The sequence below is a fragment of the Nanorana parkeri genome, unplaced genomic scaffold (assembly GCF_000935625.1).
Source record: "Nanorana parkeri isolate BGI_ZX_2015 unplaced genomic scaffold, ASM93562v1 scaffold5, whole genome shotgun sequence".
Classification (NCBI taxonomy): domain Eukaryota; kingdom Metazoa; phylum Chordata; class Amphibia; order Anura; family Dicroglossidae; genus Nanorana; species Nanorana parkeri.
In genome coordinates this window covers 3,857,229-3,869,543 of record NW_017306273.1, presented here as the reverse complement: position 1 = coordinate 3,869,543, position 12,315 = coordinate 3,857,229, and the positions used below count along the sequence as shown (strand labels likewise).

General features: G+C 45.6%; 1 protein-coding gene across 1 annotated transcript in view; it reads left to right on the top strand.

The window, feature by feature from the left end:
* Positions 1-7,342, top strand: part of ARHGEF16 (Rho guanine nucleotide exchange factor 16) — a 36,238-nt gene extending 28,896 nt beyond the window's left edge. Inside the window, exons 9-16 of the mRNA XM_018576903.1 lie at positions 973-1,047; positions 1,204-1,296; positions 3,271-3,422; positions 3,809-4,015; positions 5,689-5,765; positions 6,846-6,947; positions 7,102-7,296; positions 7,328-7,342. Of these exons, the coding sequence (XP_018432405.1) occupies positions 973-1,047; positions 1,204-1,296; positions 3,271-3,422; positions 3,809-4,015; positions 5,689-5,765; positions 6,846-6,947; positions 7,102-7,241 (846 nt within the window). The 3' untranslated portion in view covers positions 7,242-7,296; positions 7,328-7,342. The remainder of the gene's footprint in view (positions 1-972; positions 1,048-1,203; positions 1,297-3,270; positions 3,423-3,808; positions 4,016-5,688; positions 5,766-6,845; positions 6,948-7,101; positions 7,297-7,327) is intronic.
* The last annotated feature ends 4,973 nt before the right edge of the window (positions 7,343-12,315 follow it).

Here is a 12,315-nt window from a genome sequence, read left to right as displayed (position 1 = left end):
AGGAGAGGAGGGTCTTTTAAACAGATTAAGTGACGTGTTTCCTGTGTGTGGGGGAGGAGATTCCATCTCGAGGGGAGGTCTCAAAACTGGGTGTGAAAAAACAGCCTATAGAGAGGCAGGGGGCGGGCGTGTGGGCGGACCAATGGCCCTGGTGTGTTTGATGAAGGGGAGTGTAACGTATTTCGTTGGGAAGATGCCGAACAGATGCTCCAGAGTGCAAGCAAATGCGAAGAGAAGATGTGAAGTATTTTGGTTAAGGGAGATGCAAAGTTGACGCTATGTGTGAAAGCAAATAAAGTAGATAGACAATACTGTATAAAAGGATATTTTACTCAAATGACATTTGAGTAACCAAAATACTTCACATCTTCCTCCCACGAGCATTTGCTTGCACTCTAGAGCATCTGTTCGGCATCTTCCCAACGAAATACGTTACACTCCCCTTTATCAAACACACCAGGGCCATTGGTCTTAAAGGGGCTATCTATCTTTCTGATATTTATCATAAATCACACTTCAATAAAGTGTAGTATAGCCACAGGTGTTTAGCTCCCTGCTGCCCACCCACTTTGTCAAAGCATCACCCTCTTATACATGTAATGCCGTAAGAAGGTCTTGCCTTACCACTGCGGCTACATGTCCTGTTTTAGAGGGGAAGTTAAAATAATGTATCAATACATCTTCTATTTACTTCTTACTTCAGTTTGTTTTCTTTTGTACCTGAGTGACTAATCTGATATTAAACAACTAGTAAGGTGGTATTACCATTTTATTGCAGCCTTGAGGTGAGATTTTGTTCCAGAGAAGAAAAGCATGGGCGATGGGCAGTAACTGTGTGTAGTCACATGGTCAGACCTCTCTGTGATAATGGGCATAGCATACATACGTCGTATAAGGGACATTGCACAATGTGTACACTTTATATGTTTATGTTGCATCTCATTGAATGTGTTTGTGTGTCCTGTTTTGTAGACTATCTGCCAGAAAACGGACTCGTACTCTCCGGAGTATGAAGCCAGCACCAGGGCACTGAAAGCCATCAGTAAGGTGCGTTCCCGTCTTTAACTACGCTCCAATGGATGCTGTATGTGCGGTCTTCCACTGGTTTAAGGATTATGGATCTGAACTTCTCTAGTCTGGTCATCAGATCTTTGCACAGCAGATTCAGCCGAGTCATTTCTGTTTTTGTTTTTTTGTTTCTAGCTGGTAAAGCAATGCAACGAGGGGGCTCGGAAAATGGAGAGGACAGAAATGATGTACACGCTTCAAACACAGCTTGAATTTGGAAAGATAAAGGTAGGGAGAAGGGTTCTCTTATCCTGTATCGGGATGTGTCATGTTGTGAAGTACGACTTAAAGCAGAAGTAAACTCTGCTTCCGGTGCTCTGGGGGTTCTTGCCATAAGGTGCAAGCATGCCCAGCATAGTTGCACATTATGGCAGACTTGACTTTTTTTCACCGGGGCAGCTGTGATGGTCCTTGTTGTGCCGTCGCTGCTGTGGACATCTTTGCCCGGCCTTCTTCTGGGTACAGCTTCTTTGGCCATCTTAATTGGCCAGCCCAGGATGGCATAACTCCGGCGCATGTGTGCATCTGTTCATCCCAAGTATATACAGTATGTCACCAGCACACCAGAATCAAGTGTCCAAACTCATCTTTATTGACGCATGTTACACATTGTAACAGAGAAGGCAATGTTTTGGGGCCACTTTGGGTCCCTTCATGATGTCATATTGTGCCTGATGATGCCTGCACCTCTGTCCGGTATTGCTGGAAGTACAAGAAAGATGTGAAATGCTGGATCTCTTAATGTGGTGGCGTTTTTTAACAGAGAAGAGGGAATGATTCTCTTTAAAGGAGAACTATGGGGTTAAGGCTTTTCCCCATAGTTCTCAGGGTAACGGGAGGACACAAACTAGTCTCTTCCCGTCACCCTAGGCTCAGTATATAGGGAGCTGTAGCTCGCGGTATACTGAGACGCCGCAGCTTAAGCGGATCCCGACAGTTGTGCCGGGATCCGCCCAGCTGCATGACTGACAGCTGGTTCTGCCTATCTAGAGGCAGAGCCAGCTGTACACTCCCCCGTCTGTTCCGCCAGTCAGCGCTGGAGGAGGGGGGAATCCATCCCCTCCCCTGTCACGGCAGAGAGCCGTGGCAGGATGGAGAGGTGAGCGAACGCCGGTATGTGCCGACCTGTGACAGTCTCATTGTCACAGGTCGGCTAGAACTATGAGGTGAGTGAAAAGCACTCACCTCATAGTTCTCCTTTTAAGTAGCTCTCCCAGGAGTGGTGGCCAAAGGTCGTATTTTTTTTTCTCTCAAGTAGGAGCTGCGTATGCAAGGAGGAAAGTGCCCAAAGCAGAACATATAAAAGTCAAGATTTCATTTTATTCAGATCCTTGTATCCTAAAAAGCCAACATGTTTCAGGTGTTCAAAGGGTCCACCTTCATAGGGCTTGGTATTCTTGAGCAAAGTATGTACTTGCCTGATAGAATTGGAGGGATCATGAGCAGTAGTAGTATGATTGCTTCAAATACTGGTTAGGCCCGGCATCTGGAGAGGTCATTACATCTACCGCTCAGGAGCCCACCTGTTCGTTCAGTCCAGTAGACTCTTTGTTCAACAATACCGAGCCTTGATGAAGGGGGACCCTTCGAACGCCTTGAAATGTGTTGGCTTTTAATGCTATTAAGAGTCTAAATAAAATGTAATCTGAACTTTACATACTGCTTACCTCCTTGCACCCCCAGGTTTTAATTGCCGTCTGTGTTCACCGCTTGGGAGATTCACTCTCTTGTCTTGGTGACCATTGTCACTGAGATAGAACGAGATGGGAATCTGGAATTATTATACAGTTGTCACCGGAAGAGAAGATGAGGGAAAATCTTACAAGGGGAATGCCTGTTCTGGTGATGACAGTCTAAGAAGGCCTTCCTCTCACTACCTGTGGTGTCTCTGAGACAGGAAATGAAGGGTATGCTTTAGATACATTTTTATATTATGGGATGGGCATGTAGTGTCTGTGCACCTCACTTGTGCTACACGTTTGATAGTGTTCAGTTAGGGGGCGTAGAGAGCAGCGCCAATGAAAAATCAGCCAGCACCCCTAACTTTTTCAGTGGACTCTAGACATGACAGTTAGGCAATGACTTCTGATTGGTCAACATCCCCTGTTGTCGGCTCTGCCCGTGTAAGCTCATTGACATATGCAGTGTATATTTTAAATGCAAAAATAAATTTTTTGACTGTCATACACTCTCCGCACACAGCCCTTCCCTCTGATCTCCGCCTCCCGCTGGCTTCTAAAGAGAGGTGAACTTGCGCTGGTGGAAGAAGCTGGAATCTTCCGCAAAGGCTTTGGGAGGCCTTACTGCTACATTTTCCTGTTTAACGACGTTCTCATCATTACCAAGAAGAAGAAGTAAGTGGGGGAAATATTTATAGTTTAGGGTTACGTTGAAATGCGTACATTCTGTTCTGGAATTCTTTTCAGTCGCTCTTCAGACAGCCCATCTGGGTCCCTGACCTCACTTTTTTCAAATGAGCGATAGAGGTTGGTCATTTGCCCGCTCCCAGCCTGCTGATTGGACAGTGAAGGAGCGGTAGTATTCATTCTGCTCAGTCTTTTAAACAGAATGGGTAGCAGCTCTTCAAAACCTATAATGCAGTGATGTTAGGTGAGCATTGCAGTCCCAAACAGAACCGTTCTCGGTGGACTTTTGAACAGTGGGTTCCCGTGGCTCTGATCCATCCTGTGTCTGATTTTAACTGATTTTAAAATAGTTTTCTACTATTCTAACCCCCCAGCGATGACAGCTATCTGGTGATGGACTATGTGACGACAGATAAGTACGCAGTGGATGAGATCGATAATGGAGAGACCGTGATTTCTCCCACAGCAAAGTCGGGGACCTCTGGAAGCCGAAGTCCGGCCGGGCCCTATTTGTTCCAGATAACCATGAAGAAGAACAGCGAGGGGCGGCCAGAGCAGATTGTGCTGGCAACAGATACAACGTGAGTACTTGGAGAAATTCTAAGTCATGGTAGCGTGTGACGGAAACCCTCGAGTTACAGTAGAGAGACCGAATGGATCCTGATCATGACTAGTACCGAAAATTAAACTTTAAGATGCAGCGAGCAAAACCTATTCACTGTTTTTGTTTTCTCCTTCGACTCCTTCTCCTCGACTCCTTCTCCTCCTTTTTCCTTCTCCTTCGACTCCTTCTATTCAGCCACTGCTATAAATGTCCCAGTCCAAGTCACCCCATAATCAAGAAATGCTGAAACCCAAATCTGACTTTACATCATTTTTCAGGCGTGTGCTTTAGAATGTAGTTAAAGGAGAACTATGAGGTGAGTGCTTTTCACTCCCCTCATAGTTCTAGCCGACCTGTGACAATGAGACTGTCACAGGTCGGCTCAGTAGATCGGGAGGTGAGCGAACACATACCGGCGTTCGCTCACCTCTCGCTCACCTGCGGCGTCTCAGTATACCGCGAGCTACAGCTCGCTGTATACTGAGCCTAGGGTGACGGGAGGACGCTAGTTTGTGTCCTCCCGTTACCTTAAGGAGAACTATGGGGAAAAGCCTTAACCCCATAGTTCTCCTTTAAGCCAGGGATGTCCTGGTAGAAAGCATGTGGACACTTCCTAATACTTGAATAACTAAATGTGCCGAGCTACAACAATGAGCAATACAATAAAACAATCTGTGACTCAAACAGATGTCAGCGAATGAATAGTAAAATGGATCAGATGTGAAGTCTATAAATGTTCATAACTCTTGACAAGATGTCCATATATAAACAGCAATAGTGATGAATATTTCTTGTTTCTTCACCAAATACACCACACCAGATATAGGGGTGCTCACCTTAATGATAGACCCCAACAAAAGGTCAAATCAGGCAATTGGCTTCTTAACCAGGGGAGGGGGCCCTTTGGCTCCGATCACTCCCAGATGTCCTCCAATAATGTAATCAGACCAGCAGACAGATCTGTATATCACTTCTTAAGTAGGGAAACAATAACCTCCGATCTTTAGCAAACTGTAGGCCTCCTCAGTATAGGATGTCAATACCAATACCAGGATCGTGTTATCCAATAGGAGAACGCAAACACCATTATGGTCTGATTACATTATCCGCCTGCTGGTTGGTGCCCGCAACTTCCCCACAAGGTCACTGCTGCCACCCCGAGGCCGGGCCTCGGTGGCCTTGTGGGAAATCCGGGCCTGGCTGGTGTAATTACATTATTGGAGGACGTCTGTGAGTGATCGGCGCTGAGGGTCCCCTCCCCTGGTTAGGAACGCAATTGCCTGATTTGACCTTTTGTTGGGGTCCATCATTAAGGTGAGCACCGCACCCCTATATCTGGTGTGGTGCATTTTGGTGAAGGAACGAGAAATATTCATCACTATTGCTGTTTATATATGGACATCTTCAGAGTTATGAACATTTTCTAGACTTCACATCGGATCCATTTTAATATTCATTCGCTGACATTTGTTTGAGTCACAGATTGTTTTTTTGTATTGCTCATTGTTTTAGCTCGGCACATTTAGTTATTCATTTTTCACGTATACACACTTGCAGTGGGTGCACATTCCAGTGCCTTGTAGCTGTTGGCTTGCTTATTGGCGCAGTTAATTTTGATATATACTTACTAATACTTGTTTCTGTTTGAAGGAGTGACCGGGCCCGATGGATTACAGCGCTAGAGGTCAGAGAAGAAAATAAGCGTTATAGCAAGTCCAAGACGGCAGGTGAGAGAAAATGGGGACGTTTGGTAGCTATAACAATTACGGGGAGAGGGTAAAGAGCAGCAAGATCATATAGGTGTAGTGGTCAGGTATCCAACATGGTCATTCAAGTGTAAAGGTCAGGTATCCAGGGACCAAGTGTCCAACAAGGTCATTTAGATGTGATAGGCATCCAACAAGGTCATATAGGTGTGAAGGTCAGGTGTCCAACAAAGCCATATAGGTGTGATGGTCAGGTGTCCAACAAGGTCATGTAGGTGTGAATGTTGGGAATTCAACAGGGTAATACAGGTGTGGTGGTAAGAGGTTAAACAAGGTAATATACTGTAGGTGTGATGACTTTATGTCCAAAAAAGTCAGATAGTGTCTGATGGTCAGATATCCAACAAGGTCATATAGGTGTGATGGTCGGGTGTCCAACATGGTCATATAGGTGTGATGGTCGGGTGTCCAACAAAGCCATATAGGTGTGATGGTCGGGTGTCCAACAAAGCCATATAGGTGTGATGGTCGGGTGTCCAACAAAGCCATATAGGTGTGATGGTCGGGTGTCCAACAAAGCCATATAGGTGTGATGGTCGGGTGTCCAACAAAGCCATATAGCTGTGACGGTCGCGTGTCCAACAAAGCCATATAGGTGTGATGGTCGGGTGTCCAACATAGTCATATAGGTGTGATGGTCGGGTGTCCAACAAAGCCATATAGGTGTGATGGTCGGGTGTCCAACAAAGCCATATAGGTGTGATGGTCGGGTGTCCAACATGGTCATACAGGTATCTCAAAACAAAATCACAAAGGTGTCATAATCAGATGTCCACAAACTTTTGGCCATATAGAGTATGTTTATCATCTATGCACAGAAAGTTTTTATAACATGGACTCAAGGGTTGCAATAAGATGATCACATCTACATGTGTACTGAGGAACCCAAACTGGAAATGGACAATAGTTTTCCCTTTACAGGTTTTCTTGGAAGTGACACAGTGGAAGTGTTTTTGGAATATCTGTGGAGAGCTGAGACCGGATGCTGTGATGAGACTCGCCTTGGCTCCCACATTCTAATTGTGTCTTCTTCTCTTCCAGGATTGCTCCAGGTGGAGATTATAAAGGCCTACATGGCGAAACAGGCAGACGAGGTGTCTCTGCAGCAAACAGACGTTGTCTTGGTGCTTCAGGATGAAGACGGTAATACATATCAGCGTCATAATTCATCATTTGCACAACAGGTTGTTGCTGTTGTGTTTTTTTTTTTGGCACCAATATCTTTAGCTTGTATTACTGTAGCAGCTTTTGTTGCCGTAATGATCATTGTTCTGCATCACTGTTTCTGTTCTTTTAGGTTGGTATCGGGGTGAACGACTGCGCGACGGAGAGCGGGGTTGGTTCCCCGGGTCTTGCGCTAAAGAAATCACTAGCCAGGTAGCCGTGGAGCGGAACGTGAAACGTATGGAGAGGCTGCGGCTCGAAACCGACGTGTAACCAAACTTAGTGGTTTGTTTTTTTAAATTGTAACAAATGGACACTCCGAGGTGCTTATGTGCGGCTCAGGGCACACGTAGGGCTGTACTTGAGGACTCCGTTCATAACGTGTAGGAACATTGGTGAGCCGTTGGACACGTGTGATTGATTTTTTTTTTTTTTCCAATTTTTGTGTGAACATTTTTACACTTTTTTTGTAACCTAACCAGCACTGGAAGGGATTTCAGATCTCCACCAACACGTTTCTTACCTCTATTGCCCGAAATTCTCAATATTATGTCCTCTGTTCCTCTAAAACTGTGTATTCTTTTCATGTGGACTGTTATCGGACTTCTTCTTCTTCTATCGTGTATGGTACAAAGGTTTTTGTCATTGGTGGTGTAAGAGTTTCACAATAGCAGAGCTGTACATGTAAATCTGCATGGGGTATAAGGCCTCATTCACACTAGAAACGGCCAGTGATCGATCAATAGTACGAACTTATCGAGTTGTGGGACCGCATGACTTCCGGTTTCCTCAGAACTACGAGGTTTGCACACAAAACATGTTGTGCACGAGCGCCATCCACGGCATTGCCCTATACACATAGACCACAGCAATAAAGTAATAAAATGATCTAGGATGACAGTAAGCCAGCACGTTCTTTATCTCAGGTGCCCCACTCAAGCGGCGGCCATATTGAGTGGGGCACCTGAGATAAAGAACGTGCTGGCTTACTGTCATCCTACATCATTTAATAACTGTATTGCTGTGGTCTATGTGTATAGGGCAATGCCGTGGATGGCGCTCGTGCACAACATGTTTTGTGTGCAAACCTCGTAGTTCTGAGGAAACCGGAAGTCATGCGGTCCCACAACTCGATAAGTTCGCACTTTCGATACATCACCGGCACGTATAGCTCCGTGCTGCGTGCACAGCCGTATCGCTCAGTTCCCCGGGAAGGACAGGTGCTGCGTGTGATTAGTACACAGCCCCCGTCCTTCTCTATGGGACTACGCGGCCATACGCCCCCCTACGCTCACCTCAAGTGTAGGTCCTTACGGGTGTGTCCTGGCTCGGATGCAGACAGGATACATCCTGCCAGAGTACGAGTACGCTCACCCGTACGGCTGTGCAGGGCGGGTGAGCGTAGGGCAGCATACGGCCGCGTAGTTCCATAGAGAAGGACAGGAGCTATGTACGAATCACACGCAGCACCTGTCCTTCCTGGGAGCTGAGCGATACGGCCCTGCACACAGCACGGAGCTGTACGGACCGGCCGATTCCAGTGTGAATGAGCCCTTAGGGAGGAACTTTTCTTTGTAAATATTTGTTCCTTATAAATCAAAACAACACTCAATATTTTTAATATAGTAGTAACAGAAGCCACATGGATTCTAAATAAAGTGTACTAGTGGGCGATGTGCCATATATATATATATATTTTTTTTTATATATTTTTGATTTAGGTTCTCTTTTGGGCTGAGTTGTATAAGGTGAAGGAGATGATGGTTGTTGCTCATAGAGGTGATGGCTTGTTCATGTACATTTCTGTTCTGCTATTAGCTGCCGCCTAGCTGTGTTTTACACACAAATCTCTTTCTAGATGTCCTGTAGTTTTCATACACCGGGTCCATAGTCTGCATTTTGAAAAATCTCAGCCCAGCAGCTATATACACGACTGAAATACAGTACAGTGGGTTAAAATACTGGGGAGGGGGGGATTTATCAAAACTGGAGCAGCTGTGCATGGTGACCAATCAGCTTCTCTCTTCAGTTTGTTCAGTTAAGATTTGAAAATGAAAGAGAGAAGCTGATTGGTTGCCATGCACAGCTGCTCCAGATTTTGTTTGCTCCAATTTTGATGAATTCCCCTCTGTGTATCATAAGCAACACCATAGGCAGCAAAAATATTAACAATGTGTAACAGTAAAGTGTGTAAATTTAAGCAAATAATAGCTGAAGCATTAGTCCGCATCTCTATGGGAATGTTGAATGATCGATAAATTCCCCCGATGTGTATCATTAAGTACTCCAGACACAACCCCACCACCTACCGGACTGGAGCTCCCCCTATCACAATGACCACATGTCCAAAAATGTCCTATACTCATGAGCTCTATCTAGTGGTCATTATGGGGTATTGTCTGAAAGGGACTCTAAACTCAGGAGTTGAATCTTAAAAATACATGAATGTATCTTATTTGTGTATCACTCGGCTGTAGATCCTCCAATCATCTCTGAATTGGTGCCGACACTGTCCTTCCTTCTGGAGGGTGGCTACTTTTGTCCCCCATGGTCCCTGTGTGTGTTGTAAAGTAGTCAACGCTCCAAGCACACTCCTGTGATAGACTACAATCTCATGTTTAGTATGGAGATTATTGTTCCTTTTACAGCTGAGCAACTTTTATTAAAGCTGGTTATATCTGAGAATTAGAATTTGGTGTTCCATAGGTTTCAAGCCAGTTGCACAATCACCTGAGATCAGCAGCTCTTGTTTGTAACTATGCAAAGTTTTATCGATAAACATTACAATTTTTTTTTTAAACGAAGTGGCTTTTTATTCCTTTTTTTTTGTCATCCATTTTTTTTTTATCAAATAAAGATTGTGAGATTTATCAAACTTGTGAAGCACACAATAGAATTCTATTGTTGGTTAGTAAAACTGCACTACCCAGAGCTGACCACAGGATGGCAGCACAATCCCATGTTACTGGTCCAAATTTCTATAGAAGATTTTGGTGAAGAGTACACCAGTGTAACTCAGGGGTAGGCAACATGGGCACTCCAGCTGCTGTGGAACTACAAGTCCCATGAGGCATTGCAAGGATGACATGACTTCTAGAGGAAGAGGCATGACTGGATTTGTAGTTTCACCACATTTGAAGTACCATGGTTCCCTGCCCTAGGTAAAACTGTTGGTCTTATCCTGAATCCTTTCTAGGTACTCCTGCTAAATCTTTTCTAGGGTTTAATACCATTGCTTCTGGGTTGTTGAGCTTAGAGGGACTGCTCAGGAGATCAGTGGTGCAACTATAACCATAGTAGGCCAGGTGGCTGCCATGGGACCTGGACGTGGAAGGGGCCGCAATAGGTTGTTGTGGGAAACTTAACATAGAACATGTGAAGATAATACAGCACTGTATAATTGGGGTTGGAGTGGTTTCAGTTGACGGCGACTTTAATCCCCTGTAAAGTCTACGATGTAGAGACGACTTTGGGTGAACAAGAGGAGTCTTTGGGATTTTGGCATTGTTACTTACAGAACAGAGAGAGGTCATCAGGAGGGGCCTCGTCACATGTCTTACTGTATAACTGGTAACAAATTGTTGAGTGCGTTTGTCGTTTGTTTTGCTCGTCACATGGGGCCCCGTGATCTGTAGCTATGGCCCTGCTGGAGAGTCGTGACTATGATGCTATGACCTGAATTAAGCTAGAGAGGCAAGTATAGTATGAAATATATGACGATACTTCTGAAGTGTAATTTGCAACCTGCGGGCACTCCAGCTGCTGTGGAACTGCAACTCCCCATGAGGCATTGCAAGACTGACAGCCATAGACATGACTCCCAGAGACAAAGACATTTCTGCTGCACAGTTCCAGCGGCTATAAACAGCTCAGACAGCACATATTCAACACTTAGACCCCATTCACACCATGTCCATAAGGCTGCATTGGCCAACACAGGCTCAAGGCCATGACAAGCAGAAATCAATTCATTCCAATAGACACGGTGCGTTGCAGTGGCGTAACTAGTGACCTCAGGGCCCCGATGCAAGAATCCATGAAGGCCCCCGCTCCCCACCCCCCCCCCCATATTAGATTATTTTTTTTTTAAACAAAATTTAGACCAGGAAAAAAAAAACACTCTCATGTCCCCAGCTCCCCATTATCTCCCCCTTCATGTCCCCAGCTTTCTGCTCCCGGACCCCATGTCACCTTCCTTCATGCTTCCAGCTCCCTGTCTCCCCCTTCGTGTCCGCAGCAGCTCTATTCGGCACTGGGCAGCCGTTCTGTGTGATGAGGGGGCGGGGATTACACCGCTCCCACTCATTGGCTGCTGCCTGGCTATATGATGCTTCACGCTGCGCCCGGAACAAGGTGAGGGGAGCAGTGTGAAGCATGTAGGGCCCAGGACAGGAGGAAGAGGTCCCGGGACTGACATTAGCGGTTACCGGGATAATAAATATCCTGGTAATCAGCGGTCACCAGGGGCCCCTTCCTCCTGTCCTGGGCCCCCTCCAAGTGGCGGGACTCCCGGGGCCGGCCGCGACCTCTGCGACCCTGGTAGTTCCGCCACTGGTGCGTTGGTGAGCGCTGGGTGAAAATCAAACATGCTGCATTTAAATGCAGAGCAACATTCTACAACGCGTCACAGGGCACTGCAATGTGTATCAAAGGGAAATTCCACCTTTCTTTAAAAAAATAAAAATAAATACTTCTGCATTAAAGAAAAAATGTGCCACGGTTATTTATTTATTTTTGCATAGGAGCCAGTAAAGCATTGAAACCACCATCATGGGATTGGGGGTGCAATGCTCTGGCTCCTGCAGACTCTTCCTCCGGGCCATGTCTGTACTGATTTATGAATCTTCAGGGACAAAGATGGGAGGAAGTGTCAATGGGCTACAAGTGAATCACTTCTGCTCCATTGTATTCCCTTTGTCATGGTGGCTGATGTGACTTGCAGCTTCTCCATTAGCAGATCCCGTCATAGCATCTGCGAATGGAAGACACTGATGTGTGGGTGGAGCCATGCACTGCGGAGATAAAATTAAAAATGAACACTGCGATTCGGTTAAGTGGTGGGGAGTAGGGGGTGCGACGTGACAATGTTTCATGTTACAACCTAGATAGGGTGTAAAGAGAAACATGATCAGAAAGGTAAACTTAACCTACAAGAAAAGCGAAAAGGAGTATTAAAAAAGTTGCACATCAATGCAACAAAACAAAATTGTCATGTCCGCTCAATGCATGCTAAATGCAACGTATGTGGAATGAATCCGACCTTTTCCTGTACACTCGCCTATTGCCCCATAAGCTGCTCCCTCTTCTGTTTGACCAGTTCAGTCACCTGATTTATGGATATTCAGTG